At 53.2% G+C, this 21,851-nt stretch overlaps 10 protein-coding genes across 10 annotated transcripts; 7 read left to right on the top strand and 3 right to left on the bottom strand.

Annotated features, from left to right (window-relative positions):
- Window positions 1-129: 129 nt before the first annotated feature.
- Window positions 130-3,354, top strand: EI97DRAFT_373006 (uncharacterized protein; the record flags this gene model as incomplete). The annotated part of the gene is made up of 4 exons (XM_033795382.1): window positions 130-223; window positions 290-622; window positions 676-2,940; window positions 3,026-3,354. 4 exons carry the CDS (start codon window positions 130-132, stop codon window positions 3,352-3,354), a joined length of 3,021 nt encoding a protein of 1,006 aa, XP_033655849.1.
- A 369-nt stretch (window positions 3,355-3,723) lies between these two features.
- EI97DRAFT_373336 (DEAH-box RNA helicase) lies at window positions 3,724-6,176 on the top strand (the record flags this gene model as incomplete). The annotated part of the gene is made up of 2 exons (XM_033795397.1): window positions 3,724-4,914; window positions 4,971-6,176. 2 exons carry the CDS (start codon window positions 3,724-3,726, stop codon window positions 6,174-6,176), a joined length of 2,397 nt encoding a protein of 798 aa, XP_033655848.1.
- A 204-nt stretch (window positions 6,177-6,380) lies between these two features.
- On the bottom strand, window positions 6,381-8,149 carry EI97DRAFT_394574 (proline iminopeptidase; the record flags this gene model as incomplete). Its single annotated transcript, XM_033796304.1, has 3 exons — window positions 6,381-7,247; window positions 7,297-8,049; window positions 8,101-8,149. 3 exons carry the CDS (start codon window positions 8,147-8,149, stop codon window positions 6,670-6,672), a joined length of 1,380 nt encoding a protein of 459 aa, XP_033655847.1. The 3' UTR covers window positions 6,381-6,669.
- Window positions 8,150-8,452: 303 nt separating this feature from the next.
- On the top strand, window positions 8,453-10,963 carry EI97DRAFT_431555 (galactose oxidase). Its single transcript, XM_033797966.1, has one exon. It carries the CDS (start codon window positions 8,710-8,712, stop codon window positions 10,801-10,803), a length of 2,094 nt encoding a protein of 697 aa, XP_033655846.1. The 5' UTR covers window positions 8,453-8,709; the 3' UTR covers window positions 10,804-10,963.
- A 342-nt stretch (window positions 10,964-11,305) lies between these two features.
- On the top strand, window positions 11,306-12,931 carry EI97DRAFT_431553 (peptidase C15, pyroglutamyl peptidase I-like protein). Its single transcript, XM_033797965.1, has 2 exons — window positions 11,306-11,791; window positions 12,038-12,931. Exons 1-2 carry the CDS (start codon window positions 11,693-11,695, stop codon window positions 12,809-12,811), a joined length of 873 nt encoding a protein of 290 aa, XP_033655845.1. The 5' UTR covers window positions 11,306-11,692; the 3' UTR covers window positions 12,812-12,931.
- Window positions 12,932-13,385: 454 nt separating this feature from the next.
- EI97DRAFT_355065 (uncharacterized protein) lies at window positions 13,386-13,856 on the bottom strand (the record flags this gene model as incomplete). Its single annotated transcript, XM_033794895.1, has 1 exon — window positions 13,386-13,856. A coding segment is annotated over one exon (471 nt), but the record flags the coding sequence as incomplete, so codon positions are not given.
- A 910-nt stretch (window positions 13,857-14,766) lies between these two features.
- On the top strand, window positions 14,767-15,903 carry EI97DRAFT_492800 (kinase-like protein; the record flags this gene model as incomplete). The annotated part of the gene is made up of 6 exons (XM_033802337.1): window positions 14,767-14,816; window positions 14,914-15,203; window positions 15,256-15,294; window positions 15,334-15,467; window positions 15,556-15,639; window positions 15,721-15,903. The coding sequence occupies 6 exons, from the start codon at window positions 14,767-14,769 to the stop codon at window positions 15,901-15,903; spliced, it is 780 nt and encodes a 259-aa protein (XP_033655843.1).
- A 575-nt stretch (window positions 15,904-16,478) lies between these two features.
- EI97DRAFT_465632 (uncharacterized protein) lies at window positions 16,479-18,710 on the bottom strand. Its single transcript, XM_033801477.1, has 4 exons — window positions 18,358-18,710; window positions 18,157-18,300; window positions 17,894-18,099; window positions 16,479-17,844 (listed from the first exon to the last, which is right to left on the bottom strand). The coding sequence occupies exons 1-4, from the start codon at window positions 18,401-18,403 to the stop codon at window positions 16,660-16,662; spliced, it is 1,581 nt and encodes a 526-aa protein (XP_033655842.1). The 5' UTR covers window positions 18,404-18,710; the 3' UTR covers window positions 16,479-16,659.
- Window positions 18,711-19,036: 326 nt separating this feature from the next.
- Window positions 19,037-19,370, top strand: EI97DRAFT_373316 (uncharacterized protein; the record flags this gene model as incomplete). Its single annotated transcript, XM_033795396.1, has 2 exons — window positions 19,037-19,156; window positions 19,212-19,370. 2 exons carry the CDS (start codon window positions 19,037-19,039, stop codon window positions 19,368-19,370), a joined length of 279 nt encoding a protein of 92 aa, XP_033655841.1.
- Window positions 19,137-21,845, top strand: EI97DRAFT_250170 (Gpi1-domain-containing protein). Its single transcript, XM_033794132.1, has 6 exons — window positions 19,137-19,156; window positions 19,212-19,525; window positions 19,577-20,711; window positions 20,760-21,221; window positions 21,281-21,375; window positions 21,426-21,845. Exons 2-6 carry the CDS (start codon window positions 19,391-19,393, stop codon window positions 21,744-21,746), a joined length of 2,148 nt encoding a protein of 715 aa, XP_033655840.1. The 5' UTR covers window positions 19,137-19,156; window positions 19,212-19,390; the 3' UTR covers window positions 21,747-21,845.
- Window positions 21,846-21,851: the final 6 nt, after the last annotated feature.

The raw sequence follows: 21,851 nt of genomic DNA, 5'->3' as shown, positions 1-21,851 counted from the left end.
AAAGCCGCTTAAACTTGCCCCGCGTACGTCATCTATGCAAGGGCGGACAGACCACGACATGCTACGCGCCCCGCGTCTTCCTCTCCAAAAGGCAGCGGTGCTTCATCAACAAAGACATGAGGTGTCGCCATGGCCCACCTTCTGCGAGGAAAGCAGGCTGGCGTCCACAACGATCTCTCTGCCGGCCTGGGGCCTGATCTCTTCGTTCTTGACTATGTGCGTAGTCGATGGTTATTGCACACGCAGCCTTGTCCAGGCTTCGGAGACTGATCAAGGAGCCAGATCAGAGCATACGGCCTGAATAGCCAAGTTTCGCAGATAGCCTACGATCCCGTCCAATCCTTGATAGCCGTCGGTACCAACGATAGCAAGTTTGGCCCTGGTCAGATCTATGTCTTCGGCCAGAAGCGCGTCGAGGTCATCCTCGAACTGCCGCACCGGGCCTCCGTGAAGATCCTACAGTTTTGCGCAGAGAAGCTGCTTTGTGTCGACTCCCGAAATGATCTCTCCGTCTTCTCGCTCGAGACCAAACGTTTGCTAAACGCGCATTCACCCCCGGGCAAGATCTCAGCGCTACATACCGATCCTACGCTAGATTATGCGCTACTGGGGACTCAGAATGGTGGGTTGGACGAATACTTACAACAAAAGATATGGCTGACACCGTCTCTTCAGGGGAGGTTCTGGCGTACGACCTCGATCGCGAGCATCTAGCCCCTTTCAGAATCCCGAATCTGTGGAGGGAGAAACATCCTCGCTCAAAACTGGTATCCGTCGTCAGCCTGGCGTTCCATCCTCGAGATATCGGTAAACTCCTGATTGGATATAACGCTGGCGCTGTGATTTATTCATTCAAGCAGAACATAGCCACTAAGTTCTTTGAATATGTCCTACCAAAAGGGGCTCCTGGAGGAGACGCTGACCCGGCGTCCATGCACAAAGAGAGAACCCCACCGCTTACTCAGGCAGTCTGGCACCCTACTGGTACTTTTATTCTCACTGGACATGAAGATGGTAGTATTGTCATCTGGGATCCAAAGGATGGCCGGATTGTACAAGCTCGCACACTGCAGGAGACCAACATCGACAAGCCCGGACCGGGTCTCATGAGCCCCGGAGCAACACCAGAAACATTCACAATCAAGTCTCCCATCTTCCGACTTGTTTGGTGCGCTGCTAAACAAGATCCTGATGATACCGGCATTCTGATAGCAGGAGGAGCTCCTTCTAATCTGGCGACCAAGTCATTAACCTTTCTTGAACTCGGTCGCACGCCTGTATACAATACGTCGTCCTGGCAGATCCTCAGTGATCACTTTGAAAACCCTAAACGTCAGAGGATTCTCCCGTGTCCTCCTGGAACGGAAGTCGTGGACCTGTGTCTCATTCCCCGCTCTTCCCCACACTTCGCCGGGGCTCAAGATCCCATTGCAGTCATTGCACTGCTGGCTTCTGGCGAGATTATTACTCTTAGTTTCCCCAGCGGCATCCCTATATCACCGACCAATCAGCTGCATCTTTCCCTGACTCTGATCCATCCGTTCGCGCACTACGCCAATCTGGCTCCTGTCGAGAGGACAAGGTGGTTGGGTCTGACTGAGAAAAGAGAGCATGGGCCATTGTTCCTGACTGGTGGTGCGGAAGCGAATTATCCACGAAAGAGATTTGAGCATCGCAATATTGTTCAGACTGCCCATGCGGACGGAACCCTCAGACTATGGGATGCGGGGCATGCCGACGAAATAGAAAACGATGCGCTGCTTCAAATCGACGTAAGTCGGGCAGTGGGAAAGCAAGAACCAGTGGAGGTTACCAAGACATCCTTTGCAGGCGCATCCGCTGAGCTGTCAGTTGGATTGAAGAAGGGCGAAGTTGCCATATTCCGATGGAGACACAACAAGCACGCCGGGGAGGAGGTTCCATTTGCGCCCAATTCTCCAAAGGGACTCACTAACATCCTCGATCGAGCGGAAATAACGGTCAAGGAAGGCTTGCTTCCATTCACGCTGTTCACAGAGGAGGGTAGTGGGCCGGTGACAGCATTAGAACACTCAGATGTTGGGTTCGTGGCCGCAGGGTTCGAAGGTGGAAGCTTCTCAGTCATTGACCTGCGAGGTCCGGCGGTCATCTACAGCGCTCACATACGCGATTTCGCCAAAGCCGATAAGAGAGCAAGCTTTAGACGAAGCTCTACCACCTCTACCGCGAGGCTGGAATGGGCTACCGCAATGGAGTTCAGCGTGATGACTGTAGATGGGGACGACTATTCCAGCATTCTGCTTCATGTGGGTACGAATCTGGGCCGTTTGGCTACATTCAAGATTCTTCCAGACCAGAGCGGAAGGCACTCGGTCAGCTTCGCAGGGGCTGTCTCCCTTGATGATCGTGTCATCAGCATCTGCCCGCTCCACGCAGACTCCGGCCAACCGGCTTATGCTTCTGGGACCGCCGTGGCTGGCCTCCGCGACGGGGTCAGGGTCAACGGCGTGCTACTTGCAGTGACGGCGTCAGGAGCCCGCCTGTTTAAACCTGCAACGAACAAGGGAGCGCACAAGACATGGGATGAGTTCCTCTGCGACTCGGCCACCGTCGTCCGCTACCAAGATCTGGGATACGCGTTGCTCGGTCTATTCGGCGATGGCCATGCGAGAGCCTACTCGCTGCCTGCACTGAAGGAAATCGGCTCCGTGAAGGTAGACCATATCCTCGACATCCGACGGTTCCCGGAGGCCGTTATCACCAGCACGGGCGACATCTTCGGCTGGAAGGGGCCAGCGGAGATGGCGCTCCTGAACGTGTTCGGCACGGGAGTTACGCCTGATCCCACGAGGGATACGTTGATTAATCCTGAGCTGGTGATTCCGCCCCGCCCAACAATTTCGAATCTGCAGTGGATCAGTGGGACGCAGTATGTGACGCCTGCGGACATGGACTTGCTGAGTAAGTGGATCAGCTTTATTTCTCCCTCTTGACATCATGCCCATCACTCTGGATTTCGTGACACCTGGCTGACCAGTATCTTCAGTCGGCGGACCCGATCGACCCCCCTCCAAACGAATGCTTGCCCAAGCCCGGGCCGACGATGAGCAACGCCGCCGCGAAGAGCGTCGGACAGCTACGGCAGGATCGTCAGCAGCGGCGACAGCAGCGGCAGCGGGACAGTCACAAGAGACCTGGGGTGCCTGGGCTTCCCGGCAGCTCAATGAGCGCACCGAGAAACTGAACCTTGTTGGCGATAGCATGCAGAACCTCGAGCGAAACAGCCAGGGTTGGGCGGAGGATGTGAGTAAGTTTGTGAACAAGCAGAAGAGGGGGTTTGTTATGGGGGCGATGAAGAGCAAGTTCGGGCTTTAGATGAGGCCTTGGATGGGGGTTTGGCGTGGTTTCGTTTTCAGGTACAGCGGAGAGATAGCTGATAGCAATACCCCTTTGTTGATCGATTAGTAAAGACCGCCAGTTGTAAACATGTAGGCATTCTGGCGGCTACGTAGCTGGCAATAGGGCTTCCAGCCTGCAGATGGAATCTTTTGGTTATACTCGAACTCAGTTGCGAACATAGCTGGTTGTCCCCGAGGGTTTCCCGAATTTTTCCCGAGTTACGTCCGAGGGGAGCTGTGGCTGATGGCGTGGGTCTTATCGATAACGATTTTCAACCTTCAATTCAACTCTACCCTCAACACACGAGCATCTAACCGGGAACCACTTGCGCCAGAAACCAAGACAATGGCTAAGGGGAAGGATAAGCAGGGGAATACCCTGGCTCGTATCCTGAAGGCCTACTCCAGCGGCGATCTCGACGACAAGCTGAAACCAGTCGAGAAGAAGCCTGGCAAACAGGCACATCCACGAGGGACGAAACGAGCCCGTGATGGCTCGCCGGTCGAGGAGACCCATGCCATCACAAAACCGAAAGAGCCGAGAGGGGTCGAAGCGGGTTTGAAAGAGCGCCAGGAGAAGAGGATCAAATCAGAAAACACGAAGAGCACGCCCAACCCAAAGCCATTCGGCAAAGGAGCGCAAAAAGGGCAGAAGCCAAACCCCTTACTTGAGGCCAGGAAAGCGCTCCCCATATGGCCGCATGCCCAGTCCATCCGCGCCGCACTCAAAAAGAACAACGTCCTCGTCTTGACTGGAGAAACCGGCTCGGGAAAATCTACCCAGGTGCCTCAGTTCCTGTTGTCCGAGCCTTGGTGCCAGAAATGCATTGCCGTCACCCAGCCTCGCCGGATGGCTGCTATATCCCTGGCTCGGAGAGTGGCTCAGGAGATGAGTTGTCCGCCTCCCGGCCGGGTTCCAGGGGCAAAAGTGGGCTACAGTGTGAGGTTTGATAATGCGACGGGGCCTCATACTAGGGTCAAGTTTCTGACTGAGGGCATGCTGCTCCAAGAAATGGTTCGGGATCGTGAGATGGAGGAGTATAGTGCGATAATAGTGGATGAAGTCCACGAGAGGAGTGTCAATGTCGATCTGATCCTAGGATTTCTCAAGAATCTTCTGTCGGATCTGGAAAACGGGAGGTTGAAGAAGAGGAAAAACCCGCTGAAGGTGGTAGTCATGAGCGCTACGGTAGATGTGGGGGCGTTGGTGCAGTTCTTTGGCGAGGGTTCGAAAGAGAGTGAGGACACGCAACAGACACTGCATTCCGATGTTTCCTCAACGCTGGTCGGCACGCAGCAGAATCAGGATATATCGACATGCTACATTGAAGGACGGCAGTACCCTGTACAAACCATCTACCTCCCTGAGCCCACGCAAAACTGGGTGGAATCCGCTTTGATTCACATCTTCCAGATCCATCGTAAAGAGCCTTTACCCGGTGACATTCTGGTATTCCTGACGGGTCGGGAAAAAATCGAGAAGTTGGAGAAGCTGGTCAATGAATATGCGGAGGGGCTGGAGGACAGTCTGCCAAAGGTATGTTGCAATCACTCTCACTCGCACCTTGTATGGCTGCCGCTAACGCATCACAGCTTCTTGTCCTGCCACTCTTCTCCGCTCTGCCCCAGCACGCCCAGCAACGTATCTTCATGCCAACACCTCATCGCACACGCAAAGTCATCTTGGCAACAAACGTCGCCGAAACTTCAGTCACGGTTCCTGGTGTACGATACGTTATTGACTGCGGCAAGTCAAAAATCAAAGAATATCGAAACGCCCTCGGCCTCGAGTCCCTTCTCGCAAAGCCGATATCCAAGTCCGCCGCTGACCAACGCAAAGGCCGCGCCGGCCGCGAAGCGCCTGGAAAATGCTACAGGCTGTACACGGAAGACGGGTACAATGGATTTGCCGATCGAACCCAGCCCGAGATCTTGAGATGTGACCTAAGTCATGCACTCCTCACCATGGTGGCAGCAGGAATAGGGCTCCGCGATGTTTTCAGCTTCCCTTTCCTGGACCCACCACCACGTGGTGCCATCGAGAGGGCTGTAGCGTTGCTCCACGACATCGGCGCAGTTACAGAGGAAGCCGAAATCGCCAACGACGCTCTCACCATGGCCAAGTTCCCACTCACGCCTGCACTAAGCCGCGTGTTAATCGAGGCAGCAACTCCTGAACGGAACTGCCTCGAGGATGTCGTCGACATTGTCTCCGCACTCAGCACCGAGGATATCTTCCTCAACCTCGCCAATGAGGAGCGAAAAAAGGAGGACGCTGAGGCGGCACGACGTGGATTCTATCGACGCTCTGGCGATCACATGACGCTCCTTGCCGCCGTGCAGGGCTACCTCGAAGAAACCTCGGATCGGAAAGCGTGGTGCGCCAAACACTTCATCTCGCATCGGGCCATGCAGAACGTCGTCAAGGTGCGCAAGCAGCTGCTCGAACTATGCCAAAGACTCTCTCTAGTCCCGAATTCTTCATCATCAGTAGATCCACCCACCGCTAATGCGTCGCCGGAAGAGCACACGAAGAGAGTCCTTCAATGCTTCGCGCGCGGGTTCATGAGGAATATCGCGCGGCTGATGCCGGATGGGAGTTATCAGACGCTCGTGTCGAAGCAGACTGTGGCTATCCATCCGAGCTCGGTGCTGTATGGGAGGAAGACGGATTATCTTCTTTTCACGGAGTTTGTGTTTACGAATAGGGCGTGGGTGAAAGGGGTGAGTGCGCCGGATGTGGGGGCGTTGGAGGAGGTTATGAGGAAGGTGGTTTTGGGGGATGGGGATGGGGAGTAGGGTGGGTGCGGGGTGAATGATTTGCGGAGGCTGTTGGGGTGGGTTTGGGAGATGGTGTTGGTAAATTAGTTGCAGATTAATGGAGGTGGAATGGCATTGTTGGCGCGGGTTCGGATGCCAATATGTTCATGATCGCGTATCGATGATGGTGCAGTTGCTATGTGTGATTCAACAGTCAGCCGTCGCAGCAGCACGACAACGCTTGTAACTTGATGTCATAGACACTCTGTCTAGGTATATTACGGGTTGAGGCCAACCTTCCGATGGCCTAGACGGATTGTTGCTGATTACCTTGCGCTAGACTAGGAATCTAATCCACAGTGGGATGCAGTGGGATGTTTAGTCGGACAACTCACATCGCCAAGACTAGATAGATAGAATGACCACAACTGCAAAGAAACGGTGAAAGTAAAGCCTACTGTGGTCATACCCAGCAGCGCTCGAAGGAGAAAGGATGATATCTCAATTCTCGGGATCCATGCCGGATCAATCATCAATCAATCACATCATCCCTCAGCGCCCACACGCCCGCCATGACCTCGTGCCACTTCGCGCGCACAGCATTATGATACATGGCATTCGTAACAAACGTTTTGCATCCCTTAATCTTGCTCGCCGTTTCCATGCTCAGGTCGAAATCCACATACATGTCGTCGTAGTAGACAGCCGCGTAGACAGGGACCTCGTTCCTGGCCAACTGCTCCCAGTCGTACAGTTTCGGCCAGTCGCTCGTGCTAGCGAGCATCTCGCCCACTTGTTTCAGCTTCCGGAGCTCGGGATAGCAGTCGAACATGAAGGGGTAGATCATCTCGCCTGTGAAGAGAATGGGTGCATCGCGGGATGGGTCGGGGATGAAGTCTGGATATTTCTGCATCATGCGGTGGGCGGACCAGTTGGATGCTTGACCTGGGCCGGAGCAGTAGATGGGTTCGTGGAGGAGAGCGTAGAGCACGTTCGAGTCGAAACTCTGGCATGCTTCGATGGCCGTGATGGTAGGGTGGGTGAGGTGTCCGAACTGTCTCAGGTCCGTATCTGCTTTCAAGACCAGGTCGTGGACAGTGTCTATACCACCTGTGCTTATGTTAACACTTGTTGAAAAGTCGCACTTCTATAACTGTACCATGTCCTCCGAACATCAAGCCCAGCTGGAGGAAACGACGGGCCGTCAGATAGCCCTCCCCGCCTTGCACGCGAACCGTGGTGTCGCCATTTTGCCCAAGGAACTTGACAATCTTCTTGACACGTTCGACGTCCTCGGGGAATTTCTGATAATACTGTACATTTCGTTCTTTGACTCGTCTATACAGCCGCTCATAGACCTCATCAGGGCCGTCCCTTGCCGGCGGGAGGCCACCAAAGATGAATGCCTCCTTCACGCCCTCGGGATAGAAGCTCAGATACGTCGTGCAGCAGAAGCCGCCAAAGCTCTGGCCCATGATACTCCATTTCTTCTGGTCGTCAGGGTACTCCGCCGTGAGCGCTTGACGAATGGCTTCGCAGTCTTTAACGATTGAATCGGCACGAAACGATTTCAGATAATTGGTCTGCACATCCTCCATTCCCCTGAGCTGAAGCGAGGACTCGGATATCGCAGTCGACAAGCCGGTCCCTCTCTGGTCCAGACACAGCACTTGGTACCCCTTTTCGAGGAGGTTGTCCGTGAATCGAAAGTCCTGGGGTTGGCCGCATTGGAATCCAGGTCCGCCTTGGAGGTACACGATCCAGGGGGGTTGGGATTTGGGATCCTCTGGTTTTTCAACGGCTGGTCTCTCGAATTTCCGGGCTGAGCGCGCGAAAAGCTCGATGGTGCCAGATGCAGGGTTGGAGTAGTCCCGCGGTACTTGGAAGAAGTGTTCCGTGATTCTGAGTTTCCCTGGGATACTATGAGTCGAGTACGTTAAAGATGACCCACATCAGTTTATACCTGGAACCAAATGGCTCCTCTGTTCGAGTATCTTGGCCGCCTGGATCATATCGGTGGTTGCAATCGTTGGAGGAGCACAAGAGCGGAAATGTCAGATGCAGACTCAAAATCAATGATTTGGGAAAGCACTATTGCAATTCAGAGGATAACTGTCCGTCTATCGAAATTCGATGTCTCCTGCTGTAATTGATTTAGTCGCTTGTTGTATGTGTAAACGGAGCTGTGGGTGGAGTTCCGAAGTTGTCGCCAGGTCGAGTTAACCCCTGTTGAACCTACCAGATGTGGCTGTGGCTGTGGCTGAGCCCCACCCCAAGTGAACGGTCCTTCATGCTTGCAAACTTGTGTAGATACACATTTACATAAATCCGGTGCCAATTCCCCTACACTCGCGTTCATAATCACGGGTTTTTCCAACAAATTCGTCATTCTAATCCGAATTTTTGCGTTTAAGGGGCCTCTTCATCGACTAGAAGAAGCGCGGGGTAGGGTTCCTAAATCGTTCAATCTCCCTATTTCCATCATCTCCACCCACCATTCAAGATCTTCCCGTAAAACAATAAAACCCGAAAGAAGCCGAGAAAGAGATAGACAGACTCCAACCCAAAACCCATGGCCAAAGACAAGAAGAAACCCTCCTCCAAAGCCGCCCTCAAAGCAGCCAAAGCCGCGAAGCAAGAAAAAAAGGCCAGCAAAAGAGACAAGAAACAATCCTCCAAAAACAAGGACATAGACTCGGACGCCGAGTCCGTCGACCTCGACGCCGTCCTAGCCCAATACGCCAAGGAGCAGGAGCAATACCACGCCATCACCGAAGTCCCTTCAGCACAACCACCCTCCGCCAGGACATCCGCGACCCTGATCGCAAACCCGGCCAACGAGAATGAGCTCTTCCTGTTTGGAGGCGAGTACTTCAATGGTGCTGTGGCGCAGTTCTACAACGACCTGTTTGTGTACAACAGCAAGCAGGATGCGTGGAAGAAGGTGACGAGTCCGAATTCGCCGCTTCCCAGGTCCGGACATGCCTGGTGCCGGGCCGGCAACACAAAGGACATCTATCTCTTCGGTGGGGAGTTTAGTTCGCCCAAGCAAGGGACGTTTTACCACTACAACGATTTCTGGAGACTGGACCCGGCGTCGAGAGAGTGGACGAGGATTGAAGGGAAAGGGAAAGGTGCGGCAGCGGGGCCACCCGCGAGGAGCGGCCATCGCATGGTGGGGTTTAAGCAGTATATCATCCTCTTCGGTGGGTTCCAGGACACGTCCGCCACGACAAAGTACCTCAATGACCTGTGGATCTACGACTGCGTCAACTTCGCATGGCACGCGCCGAAGCTGCCGTCGGCCAGGGCAGTGCCCGACGCGCGCTCCAGCTTTACTTTTCTCCCGCATGACCAAGGCGCGGTGCTGTATGGCGGCTACTCGCGAGTCAAAGCAACGGCTGCCATGAACAAGCAGCAGCAACAGCAGCAGCGGGGCAAGAAGGGCGGCAGCGGCGGAGGAGGGGGAGGCGGAGGCAGTTCGCGCGTCGTCCTGAAACCAAAAGTCCACGAGGACACATGGTTCCTGCGCATCGTACCTCCGGCGTCTGAGGCCCCGTCTACCGCCCTCCCAACCGTCTCGTGGGAACGTCGAAAGAGACCAGCAAACCCGCCCAATCCACCCCGTGCAGGAGCGACGATGGCGTTCCACAAGGGAAGAGGCATCATGTTTGGCGGCGTCCACGACGTCGAGGAGAGCGAAGAAGGGATCGACTCGGAGTTCTTCAATCAACTCTTCGTATGGAACATTGAGCGGAATCGATTCATGCCATTGACGCTGCGACGACCCAAGGCCAATGCCAACAAGCGCGCCGCGCAACAAGCGAACTTGAGTCGTCGCGAACGTGGGAGAGCAGACGAAGAAGAACTCCTAGCCAACTTGAAAGCTCTGGAGATGAAGGCTGGTGGTGGCGCTGCCGACGACATCGCGGAGGCTATTCCCACGGCTGATGGCGATGATGACGGGAAAGACGAAGCAAGACCTGAGAAGCCTCGCCTCTATGAATTCCCGCACCCGCGCTTCAACGCAGCGCTCGCCGTGCAAGGGGACACGCTCTACATCTACGGCGGCACCTTCGAGAAGGGCGACCGAGAGTTTACTTTCGATGAGTTGTGGTCCCTGAATTTGAACCATCTTGACGGCGTCGTGGAGGTCTTTAAACGCGAGCTAGAAGATTGGCAAGGAAGTGAGGATGAAGCTGAGTCCGAGGAGGAAGAAGGGGAAGAGGAAGAGGACGAAGAATCCGAAGACGACGAGCAGGACGAGGACAAGACGGATGCACGATCCACGTCTACGGCACCTACCAGTGTCTCTGGGAAGGAAACTGTTGACGAAGATATGGGTACCACGGAGGAGATATCCGCTCTTACAGACACATTGCCGCACCCGCGGCCGTTTGAGAGTTTGCGTGACTTTTACGCCCGCACATCGGAGCAATGGCAGAATATTGTGGTGGACGAGCTTAGCAAGGTAGCAAAGGGGACGGAGAAGACGCCAAAGGAGATCAAGAAGCTAGCGTTTGACAGGGCGGAGGAGAAATGGTGGGATTGCAGGGAGGAGATCCGAGCGCTGGAGGATGAGCAGGAGGCTGCGGGTATTGGAGAGGTGGTTAGTCTGGCGGATAAGGCGGGTGGTGAAGCAGGTGGAACAGGACGGAGGAGATAGTCTGCGCAGTTGATGGATTAAGTGGCATACTTGCATAGAACAACAATGCATTCGAAGCACTACTACCTAAGTAATGACGATATAACCCACCTACTTACTCTAGGTTACACATATCCAGATTGCAGACTGTAGAGTTGATTCTACTTTGTTCCCGGAGGCAAACAAAGACGACATAGCAAAATATATACCTCTAAACTACTGCCCTCTTTCTTGGACACCTTTGCAGTGAACGAGTCTCTCTCACTAGGATTGATACCCAATTTCTTCGGCTTGTAGGTGTAGGAGGATTTCTCTTTCGCGTATTATTTGTTGTTTCCCAATCTCTCTCGCTTGTTCCAACCCGTCTCCCCGCTATGTCTCATATCTTTGGGAAGCCTAGACGCTTGCAGTGCCTCCCTATTTCTTCGCGCTACTTTCGGTCGCCTTTCAACCAGAACCGAATATCTCTGAGCAATACGGCCTCAGCATGTGCGTAACCCTCCAAGAAAGCAAACCGATAAGGCGGCAGTAAATCAGCTTCCAAATTGCGGGGTGGCAAGATCGCCAAGGGCTATCCACTTCCAACTCCACCCGAAGACACTGACGATGATTTCAGAATCACTGCAGATTACCATACATAATTCGTAATATATAACATCGGCTGTGAGTCCTTCATCTCATTACCTCTCCCCGTGCGTTGATCTTCCCCCTTCACTCCTCCCCTCATGTGACGTCATTGGACAACCAAACCGAAATTTGAACACTTTCACTGAAATTCACGGCTTATGCTGAGGAGAAAAGCCGGCAAGGCTAGGCTGATAAATTAATAGCGCAATTCTTAACTGCTTTCATGTGGGCTATGCGCGCGTGATTTGGTGTGGTGTTCCAGAACAACTCACTGCCTTCCGGTATGCCAGGCATGGAGCACAGGGACACGAACGGGGTGCAACGGCAACCTCCACGAGAGAAATCCGAGGAGCCTGTAACGGTGCTGGTCACTGGCTTTGGGGTAAGTGAAGATGCAACGATTTTGTTCTACATTTCCATTGTCTCCCTGATGGGAGTATCTCTAGGCTTCATTTATTCAACTTCTGTGCCCACTTCATCAAGTTCCTGGGTCGTTCATTGTTTCCTTCACTTCAGTCTCTGGGATATCCTTATACACCCCGTTTTCTTGAACGCATTGATCAAATTACCACAAGATCAATCAACTTTCCATCAGTCTCCAGTCTAGCCCACTGACACCTTCACCTAGCCCTTCCTCACTCAAATCCCCAAAAACACCTCCTGGGAAATCGCCTCTCGCCTCCCCGCCCTCATCCCCGCAGACGACACCAACCCAACTCCCATCCACATCTACGTGCACCACGAGCCCATCCGCGTCGCCTACGACACCGTCACTTCGCTCGTCCCCACCCTCCTCCCGCCAGCAAGCCCCCAAAACCCCGCTCCCTCCATCATCCTGCACATCGGCTTAGCAGCAAGCCGCCGATTCTTCGCCTTAGAAACCTGCTCCCATAGCCGAGGCTACGACAAGATCCGCGACGTCGACGGACGCGTCTTCAGCGACAAGGCCGCCGAATCCCTCTTCCCAGCGGAACGATATCCCCCGGTTCTGGAAACGAGTTTCGACACGGCAGACGTACTGGAGCGCTGGAAAGGCTTCTTGCAGGAGCCCGGGGCAACTGCTAGCGTCGTCGGGTTTGCCCAGTCGGCAATGCCGACACCGGATGTGCGGCTTAGCAACCAGGCGGGGAATTTCATGTGCGGCTTCATATATTGGATGTCGCTGGCGCATTACTATTCGATCCGGGAAGAGGAGCGGCCGGTCGTGTTTCTGCATGTGCCGGACTTGAGTTGGAGTACGGAGAGGATGGAGATGGGGAGGGATGTGGTGGTTGCGTTGATCAAGGCGTTGGTTGAGAGTCGGAGGCAGGTGGGTGTGGTGGATAGGGGAGTGAGGCGCAGTGAGGTGAGCAGTCAAAAGGCCGAGGAGAGGAGGGCGGCTACGGATGTAAATTTTGCGTAAAGTATACTTAAAATCGAATAAGCGGACTCTTAGGCTTAGGTTTGCGCGGTGAAATAGGTTTGGAGCATCTTAGCATGTTGGTATGTACTCAACATAAATGGGACTGTATTCAACATTAAGGGCAGTGAGACCTTTATAATATTCATGGCCTGCCGACGATCAACTTTTTAATTCTGTTCCCATATTCTTTTTGCAGTTTTCCCAGTCGTTCCTGCCAATTTCTTGGCTGGTATACATGCACTCTTTCCAACCGGGAATGTGCATGCTCAAGATAAACATACGATATTACGTTGTTTAGCTGATGGCGTCGGGGCCATCGGTATCTTTTCTGGAGGCTCACGGTGGTTGTGTGAAATGATCGAGCTGATATATTTCCATTACAACTTAAGCAATGCAACTACTAGTTACACAAGATAAGCCATGAATGCAAAACGCCATGCTATGCAAATGCCAAAACACACAGACAACAAACAGAAAAAAAGCAGACCACCCCAGCAAACACCAACACATCACACCCTCCACTACAGCCGTCCATAACCTTCATCATCACCCCACCCCATCAACCCTTAACCTCATTCACCCTAATCTCCCCACCCCTCGAAGCTTCCGGATCCTCACTCGGCTGCCCCGTCCTCGTCCCCTTCGCCACCTCCCTATACCTCTCCAGCGACCTCTCCACCTCGCCCTCGGGCAAATTCACCACCATACTCATCCCCTTCTGACAATGGTCCCCCTGACTGCAATACAACCACATCGGCTTCGTATCATCGGTAACCTCGACGCGAAACACATTGTCCGCCTGGCCTTCCTGGGTCGCGAAGTTGAAGCCGGAGAAAACGCCGCCCTCCGCGTCGGCAGGCCCGCCGGGGTTGGCTTGGAGAGGCACGCACGGCGCGTCGAAGGAGGATTGCACGACGGAGTGGTTTTTGGGGAGGAAGTGGAATTCGAGGATGTCGCCTTTGGCGGCGCGCAGGGTTTCGGGCGAGAAGGAGAGGCCGTTGTTGGCGGTTGGGGAGCCGACGGTTATGCGCTGGATGGTGCCTGTGTGGGCGGGTGGAGGTGGGGGAGGAGGAGGAGGAGGAGAAGGGGTGTAGGGGTTGTCGTTTTCTTGTTGGTGGTGGTGCTCGCCGCAGTGGCAGGGGGCGGCGGTGGTGAGGGAGGTGAGGAGGGCGGTGGTGAGGAAGAAGAGAGTGGCGTAGGCGACCATTTTGGTTTGGGTTTTGTGCTGGTTGATTGAGCGGGTAGTAAGTTGGTGGTGATGAGATGAGAGGAGAAGATGGAAAATGTAAGAAATAGGAGGAAGAAAAGGGATAGGAAAGATAGGAAAGATAGGAAAAATAGAAAATCGGAGCTGATGGTGTTGTAGTGCTTCTTGATGATGAGAAGAACATTCAGGCAACATCACCTCTTTATACTTGACGGTCAGAGATGATGCTGGTGTTCATACCTGCCTAGCCATCCGGCATCATCACGTCCCGGATGGCTGGTCTACCGTGCTGTAAGCTCAGCCTCCTACTATCAGCATCTTTTCTGCGCGACGATCCAGAGTCCTGCGAAACATCCAAAAACAACCTACATGTCCAGCTAATTATAAACCCAGGGATAAAAACTGTGAAACGACTTCCACAAGCTTTGCCAAGTTTGTCGGATACCAACAGTCATACGGTAACAATATGCTACGCGCCCGATTTGCGAATGAGACCCAGCAACCTCCAAAATAGCTGCCACGCGCCCACTGTTGCTATATTGGAGGGGGCGGTTGTTGATGACAGTCCTCCTTGGGGCCATAGTTATGCTTTTAGCGTCTTGGCACGCCCTCCTCCTGTCGTACCATCTTCTAATTATTTATTCCTCCTCATTTCACAAACTCTCATCACTCCCTCATTTCTCGTTTCAGAGCTGTTGATAATCGTATTAGGCGTCTTTTGCTGTTCCAAAGTCATTTGTATATGCACATGTCGTCTCTCTTCAGAATCGGGCAAGTTCTTAAGGGTAGAACGGGGAGGTACACGATTACGAAACCGATTCAAGAGACCATTTGGTTTGCGAAATGAGCCGAATCAGAAGCGAATTCCATTTACCCGTAAACCGACTGTCACCAGAAACCAAGTGCAAGACACCGTGGTGATCAAAAGCGTTCAAGGTCATCCAAGAGTAGAAAATGAACGAGAAGTCCTCAAACGGTTCCAGCATCGCACTCACTGCCTTCGACCCTTGATTGATGAGATCCAGGAGCCTTCTGCTCATGTGACTATTGCCCTGAGGTATCTTGAATGTGATCTTTTGGATGCATCGATCAAGAAAACTTTGAACCGAAAGGAGCTAAAGCACGTGTCTCGATGCATCCTAGAGGCATTAAAGGTTCTCCACGATGATGGTTATGTGCATACAGGTATGACCTTACGCTATGGTTCATCTTGATGCAGGGCTAACTGAGGCTGGAGATGTCAAACCAGACAACATTTTTGTCAACTTCCAAGAAGGTGACATTTGATTTTCCGAGGTCCAACTTGGGGATCTAGGCGGATGCTACCCCGTTGATTCGGACTGGGCCTTATCCGGAACACTGGTCGGTGCGCCGATGTGGTCAAGTCCAGAGGTCATCTTAGAAATGCCATGGAAAACGGCAACCGATATATGGTCATTCGGTGCTGTGGTGGGTATTCGTTTTCTCGCTATTCCCTTCACCAGACTCACCAGCCATTCTCTTACTAAACACATCTGCTAATAGCATTCAATTCTAGCTCATAAGCTTGATCTACGGCGGGAACTTCAATCTTTTCCGACCTAAAGGCGTGGATCGAGACCACGAGGAATACTTGCTGGAAGTTCTCAAGGAACAATTCCGCTTCTTTGGCCTGTTCCCTGCGAAGTTTGAGGAGATTGCTAGCCCGGATACTATTCACTAGATTTTGTATTTGATGCAAGAGATTCCTCAAGAGAAGACTACGCCATTTTCCCGGATAACTGAAAGAGAAGTCATCAAGAAGGATAAGGACTTCATTATGAAGATCATGATGCTCGACTGGAGGGATCGACCTACCGCAAAGGATCTGCTAGAGGATGAGTGGTGGAAGGATGACGAAGCATAGGTATTCCCGTGCCACTCGAATAGCCATTCGTCTGAGATTCCTGCCTGACGTGACGAGGATCTCTTGATCGTTCGAAACGAAGAGGAGTGGTTAAGTGGTTGACCAATCGATTCCTCGGTTTCAACAGTCCGGGGCAACGACTGACCACATGTACCGATCTATACTTGGATCTCGAGTGATCAGAATTAAGCTCCTATCTGAATCTCGCTTGCAGGTTTGCGCTGTTTCGAAACATGATGTACCTGGGTTGGTATTTTGGATATAGCACCACGGTGTGGCACGGTAGAGTCGTTCTGGGAGAGGCGAATCCGGAACTGAGGCGATCCGATAGCGCCGCATCCGTTTTGTCATTCGGGTCGCCCCAGGTTTGTTGTTTGTTTTTGGTAGATTGCGGAAGCGCGTGGGGAGGGTTTGGTTGCGGCACAGGCGACGCATCCGTTGCTAAAAATAACCCTATTTGGTCAGGGAAGTTAGAGAACGTGAAAGTCCAACATCACTGAGGGACATAGCTGCCTTTCCGCTGAGACAACATTATGGGAAGGGTAAGTTTCGAAATCGATCAGTAAAAGATTCATGGGACGTCGTGCTGGTGTGCTGGCGCCAAAACGTGTCTCTATTGAAGATAAAATATCTTTCTTCAAGTATCGACCAACTCGCTAAGTACGAACTTCAATGTAGTACACGGCCACAGGCTGAGCCAGTCAGCTGGCGGCTCCTTAATCTTATACACTTTGAATTGCCAGCAATTCCAAATTCCTACGAGACGGCGAGCGGCGTGATCCATTCACACTTTGGCGGTACCAATGGAATGAGTTCGTCGTCGAGGAATTTCCCAGTTTGTCCCACTCTCCGGTATATTTCCTCCAACTTCTGACCCTGCTCTCCTTCATACTGCTCTGGCCTCCCTTCTTTGAAGCGCTCTTTGGCTTCAATCGGTTTCGCCGACCCCGGCGCAGACTGTGGTTGGAGCTGACCAGCCAATGATGATGGTGCTGCGGCTTGTTGTGATGGGGCAAACAATGACGGCGCAGTCGCTTGGCCCTGTGGCTGTTGTGCAAAAGGACTTGGTCTCGCAGGGGCTTGTTGCGCTGGGGGTTGCGTTCCAAAAGGTTGACCGAAGGCGGGTGTGCCAAATGCCGACGCTTGAGTGGGTTGTGATAAGAACGGCTTCGGTGCTGCGGCCGCTTGTTGCTGCGGTTGCCCAAACACTGAAGCCTGACTGGGCGCCTGCTGCTGTGGTTGTTGCTGTCCAAAAATCGATGGCTGGGTCGCCTGGGCCTGTGGTTGGGCTTGGGATTGACCAAAGATTGATGGCTTAGGTGCTTGCTGTGCGAAGGGACTTGTGCCTGCGTTCGGCTGGGAGGGCTGTCCAAATGCACTGGTGCCAAATGAGGGTTTTCCAAAGGCAGATGGCTGCCCGAGAACATTGGTTTGACCAAAGGCAGATGCCTGTCCAGGCATAGAGGGGGTCCCAAACCCTGGTGTTGTTCCCGAGGGCTGGCCCGGTGCAGTAGTCTGCCCAAACACTGAACCGGCTCCTGGCATAGACGGTTTTCCAAAGGCAGTTCCTCCACCCAAAGTGGAAGGCTTCCCGAAGGCGGAATCGCCCCCAAGAGCTGAAGGCTGGCCAAACGCACTCGTACCAGGAAGAGAGGGCTTTCCAAATGTTCCAGCGCCTGGAAAAGCCGTAGTGGTCTGGCCAGGGACGGAAGGCCGACCAAATGTTGAATTGGGTTGACCGAAGGGGGATGGACTTGGAGCACCGGTTCCGAAGGCGTTTGACTGAGTTCCGCCCACTTTGGCCTTGCCTTGTGCAATGTCGATTCGGTTCGGGTGGACGTCGGCACCATCCATGATATACTTGATGGCGCCATCCAAATCGCTCAAGATGCGCTGCACTTGCTGCTGCATTTGGTTGGCCAGGGCGGTCTCTTCTTGTTGCTAGAGGCATCGTTAGGCCGTTCACTTGAGCTCGATGGATCATACATACTCCTGCGGCTTCATTGCCCGCTGCTCTATGAGTGTAGTAGCGGAAGCGGAGTTCTTCCGGACTGATCTCCAGAGGGCCTTCGATTAACTGGCGGGGGGCATCTCGACCGGGGCCATAGCATGACAGCGGGTAGATTGGGCGTTGATCAGTGAGATCCGCCTTGATGTCGTCCTTGTTCAAGTTGAAAGAAGGTGCGGATGAGCGTGCTTGTGGTTGTCAGTCAAGCCAATAACGTCAAAGGATTGATGGATGCCACAACATACCACCGAACGCACCCGTCTGCTGGCCTGGGCGGTAGCGGTCCCCTCCACCGCCGAAGCCATTGAAGCGATTCGAGGTGGAGCCAAAACCACCGGAACCACGATTACTGTCTCTTGCGCTACCTGGATGCTCATTTCGGCATGAATCTGTTCCAAGTGATCAGTCTTAAGGTGCGCACTGGTCCTTGGCACGGACGACCATACCTCCATATCTGCATGTACCACGCTGGTAGAACTGACAGATGGCCATGACTTCAAATCCCAAGTATAAGATTAATGTCTCTCAATAAACGAAGTTTATGCCGTCGTTCCGTTGCAGGAACGGCCCAGATGGAGATTCGAGTACGAATCCGTGTGGTGGAATCTATTCTCGAGGAGTCGCGCCTCGAGATAGCGTGAGACACAGTGCCAAGCGAGGCTGGTGGCGCTTTGCGCGACCGGGCAATCAAGGACGAAGAACCCGAACTCCGGAAGGTGAAGGGGGTCCTGGACTTGTCGGTTGCCTTCATATAAGTTGGAACAGGGTATTTCGACTTCGACTGCGGTGGAAGTTATTGAGGAACGTTAGCCAGGTGCAGCTGCAGAGTTGAGAGGACGTTGAAGTAGACTCGGCGCTAGACCCAAGAGGTCTAGCGTAAACAGGGGCGCCGTCGATCCCCTGCTCAGGTGCGGAAACGCTCTCCACGGTTCCATCTTCCACCACATGCCACGAACCATGGGCCAACAGCCCACCAATCTACAGTGCGCCTCCGAATCATTGTCCCCACTCTCTGCGGCTCTCATATAGGCCCTCTCTCGGCTGGTGGTTCCGCAGGGCCTCAGAAGCGAGTTTCCAAATCATTCACGAATTGACGTAGCTTGACCACTCCTCTGTCGTGAATTCATGCACGCGTTCTCGATTGTTACGCTTGGGATTTTCATCGCGGGTTACTCCACTGCTCGCTGGGACCTCGTTACTAGGCTGTACGAGCTTGCTATATTCGCTTGGGATCACGGCGTGGTGGTACGTTAGGACGCTCAGGGACACGTCCGTTGAAAGGCGGCTAACCGATTGACAGACCAGAGCGGGCAAGGGATTCGCCGTCCTATCAGTCTTCTTCTTCCTCCTATTCATACCCATTGAGCGTATCGCTGCTCACGAAGCCAACCTGCATCCTCGTACACTCGCCAGCGGCATATCAGCCCGGGAGCAACTGAAGCGGCGCGGCTCCTTCTAGAGACGAACCAGGATGGTGACATGGTCACAAGCAATGGGTTGATGCGCGTGTTCTGGCCGTCAGGAGCGGCAGATGGATCGTCAGCTGGTGTTCTTGTCGGTTTCAGGAACTCGGAGCTCGACATCTTTGTGGTCTCTATTCTTCAAGATGTAGAGGTACACGCTCCACACCATCATCATACTGGCGCTTCCACTGATTCTGGGTAGCTTCGCAGCGTCGAGAATGCGTTGGCCGTTGGATTGCTTTTCCGAAAGAGCCCGTTCAACATTCAGGAACTCCTGAGGCGATGCGGACATTCCTCCATGCGCGTCTTGGGGGTCGTCAATCCGAAAGTTGTCCCAGATCTTCTTGATTCTGGGCTCGTGGTCACTTATACCGACGCACGCGATAACCTCCCACGCCTCAGAGTTCCTTCCGACTCTGCTCTGACAATACAAGTCATCTTGTACGACAGGCCGCATCCAACTCAAATGCAGTATCTGTCCCTCAGGCCCATGTCTTTGGCTTTGGATGATAAAGCCGAATCAAGGAGCTGGGACCCAATTTCCGAACGCACTGAAGAGGAGGAGGCGAAAGCGCGACAAAAGCAGGAGAAACTAGTGGAGAAGCTGAAGCTCCATACAGTGATTGCGCGACCTTCTACGCAGAAAGAGCGCGCATTACCCATGGTTATCGATCAGATAAATTGTTCATTTGAACTAGATGAACTTCTCCAAAAGAACGTTCCGCTGATTGGCAGACGCTCGAAGCGCGCTCTGAGTGTCAGCGAGCGTGTCGTTGAGTCTGCAAACCATGTGTGGGGCTACACATACAGATTCCTGTGTTACATTGGCAGAGTGTGGATATATCCTGTCCTCACCGAGCTGTTCATCCTGGCTCTCATGGCACTCCGATTGGCTGCCGAGCTGGTCCTGCGGCTTCTCCACTGGCGACCACGATTGGTGGAGTTTCCTGCGCTCAAAGACATGTCTGCTACCGCTCAACAGATAGACATTCGACTACAACAGTTCTGCTATTGGCCGATCCAATACCTCACACTACGCAGGAGGAAAGCAAACTGGGGTAGCATTACTACCAGTCATCCTGAGTACATTCGATTTTACAACAGCCTTTGGTTAGTTGCCAATGATATTATCATCGGGATTGCACTGGGATCTTTCCTCTTCGAGAACGCTGCCTTCGTAGCGTCAAAAGTGGACACAGTTTTTACGACCTGGTCCATCGAAGGACTCAGACGGATGATCTCCTGGCTAATGGGATGGCCCGGCGGCCTGAAGCTCAACAACGAGTTAGCGGAATTTCTGGGCGACCTGTTCCTCTGGGTCATCGACTGCTGGGCCGGTCAGCAATCCTCCCTTGGCGAAATTTTTTGAAGCTGACGCACAGCAGGTTGCATAACATTCTTCCGTCCCCATCTGCCCCTGCTTATTCGCTGTATCGGCTTTTCCGCCTTCACTGGCGCCACCATGCCCATATCTCTCTGTTCTGACCTTGTATCCCTGCTTACTGTCCACATCTATGCCTTCTACGCTACCTCGGCAAGGCTATATTATTGGCAGCTCACCATCATCATATCACTGTTCCACCTCTTTCGAGGCAAGAAGCGGAACGTCCTGCGTAACCGAATTGACTCGTGCGATTATGAGCTGGATCAACTCCTGCTCGGAACAATCCTGTTTACCTTGCTTGTTTTCCTGCTACCAACGGTCTTCGTGTTCTATCTGCTCTTTGCGAGCGCTCGAGTGGCTGCTATCAGCTTGAAGGTTGGGCTTGAGGTTGGCTTGGCTTGTCTGAATCATTTTCCCCTCTTCGCGGTGATGCTAAGAGTCAAAGACTCGCGACGACTGCCCGGTAAGCCGAGCGTATTTACTGTATCCCTCATTGCTGTGGAGGCTCATATATCCCCCTAGGTGGCATCTACTTTGAACTTCGAAAGGAAAGCACGGAAACGCTAGCAGTCCAGCGTGGCGCACAAGCTGTTGCAACCTCTTATGTGTTACTCAGAGTGGGTGCAGGAACAGGAACATCTGATAATCTCACGCTTACGTCTCTCAGTCAATACCACTCCCGCTGCGGGATATGTTCCACTCGTACTTCGAAGTGGGCCATAGAATACGAAAGCACTACCTGCTACCCGGTGTAATCCTCCGCCTTGTTAGGGGCCAGTTTGTTCCGCCACTCCCCAGGCGGAATCTATACAGCTTGCAGTATAGCATGCTGCCGGCAAAGCGAGTAAGTATGTCTGAGCTGTGGGCACGATTGAAAGACCGTGAGCCAAAGCTCGGCGCGCCTGTTGCAGACGGTCACGGATATCCGAAACTGCGTACCAGACGCACTATTGTATCGAATGGGCCAGTTCGTAAGGGCAGCTGGTAGCGCGAGTATACATGAGATGGTTTGAAATTTTGGCTGCGCACCCTTGGTCACAAACCGTCACTTAGCGTAACTTTCCTATACGGCCTACAACGGAACTCCATCCTC

The sequence above is a fragment of the Westerdykella ornata genome (assembly GCF_010094085.1).
Source record: "Westerdykella ornata strain CBS 379.55 unplaced genomic scaffold EI97scaffold_5, whole genome shotgun sequence".
NCBI classification, from domain to species: domain Eukaryota; kingdom Fungi; phylum Ascomycota; class Dothideomycetes; order Pleosporales; family Sporormiaceae; genus Westerdykella; species Westerdykella ornata.
Note: the sequence above shows the minus strand (reverse complement) of the source record. Positions and strands in the feature narration are given on the sequence as shown.

What these genes read in the sequence shown, in the direction of transcription:
- EI97DRAFT_431555 (XM_033797966.1), top strand. Translation starts at nt 8,710, where the DNA reads ATGGCCAAAGACAAGAAGAAACCCTCCTCCAAAGCCGCCCTCAAAGCA.
- EI97DRAFT_431553 (XM_033797965.1), top strand. Translation starts at nt 11,693, where the DNA reads ATGCCAGGCATGGAGCACAGGGACACGAACGGGGTGCAACGGCAACCT. An exon ending in TGCTGGTCACTGGCTTTGGG is followed by an intron (nt 11,792 to 12,037) that starts GTAAGTGAAGAT and finishes ACCTTCACCTAG; the next exon opens with CCCTTCCTCACTCAAATCCC.
- EI97DRAFT_465632 (XM_033801477.1), bottom strand. Translation starts at nt 18,403, where the DNA reads ATGGCCATCTGTCAGTTCTACCAGCGTGGTACATGCAGATATGGAG. An exon ending in TGGTACATGCAGATATGGAG is followed by an intron (nt 18,301 to 18,357) that starts GTATGGTCGTCC and finishes CACTTGGAACAG; the next exon opens with ATTCATGCCGAAATGAGCAT. An exon ending in CGGGCAATGAAGCCGCAGGA is followed by an intron (nt 17,845 to 17,893) that starts GTATGTATGATC and finishes CGATGCCTCTAG; the next exon opens with CAACAAGAAGAGACCGCCCT.
- EI97DRAFT_250170 (XM_033794132.1), top strand. Translation starts at nt 19,391, where the DNA reads ATGGTCACAAGCAATGGGTTGATGCGCGTGTTCTGGCCGTCAGGAGCG. An exon ending in AGACTCGCGACGACTGCCCG is followed by an intron (nt 21,222 to 21,280) that starts GTAAGCCGAGCG and finishes ATATCCCCCTAG; the next exon opens with GTGGCATCTACTTTGAACTT. An exon ending in CCTCTTATGTGTTACTCAGA is followed by an intron (nt 21,376 to 21,425) that starts GTGGGTGCAGGA and finishes TACGTCTCTCAG; the next exon opens with TCAATACCACTCCCGCTGCG.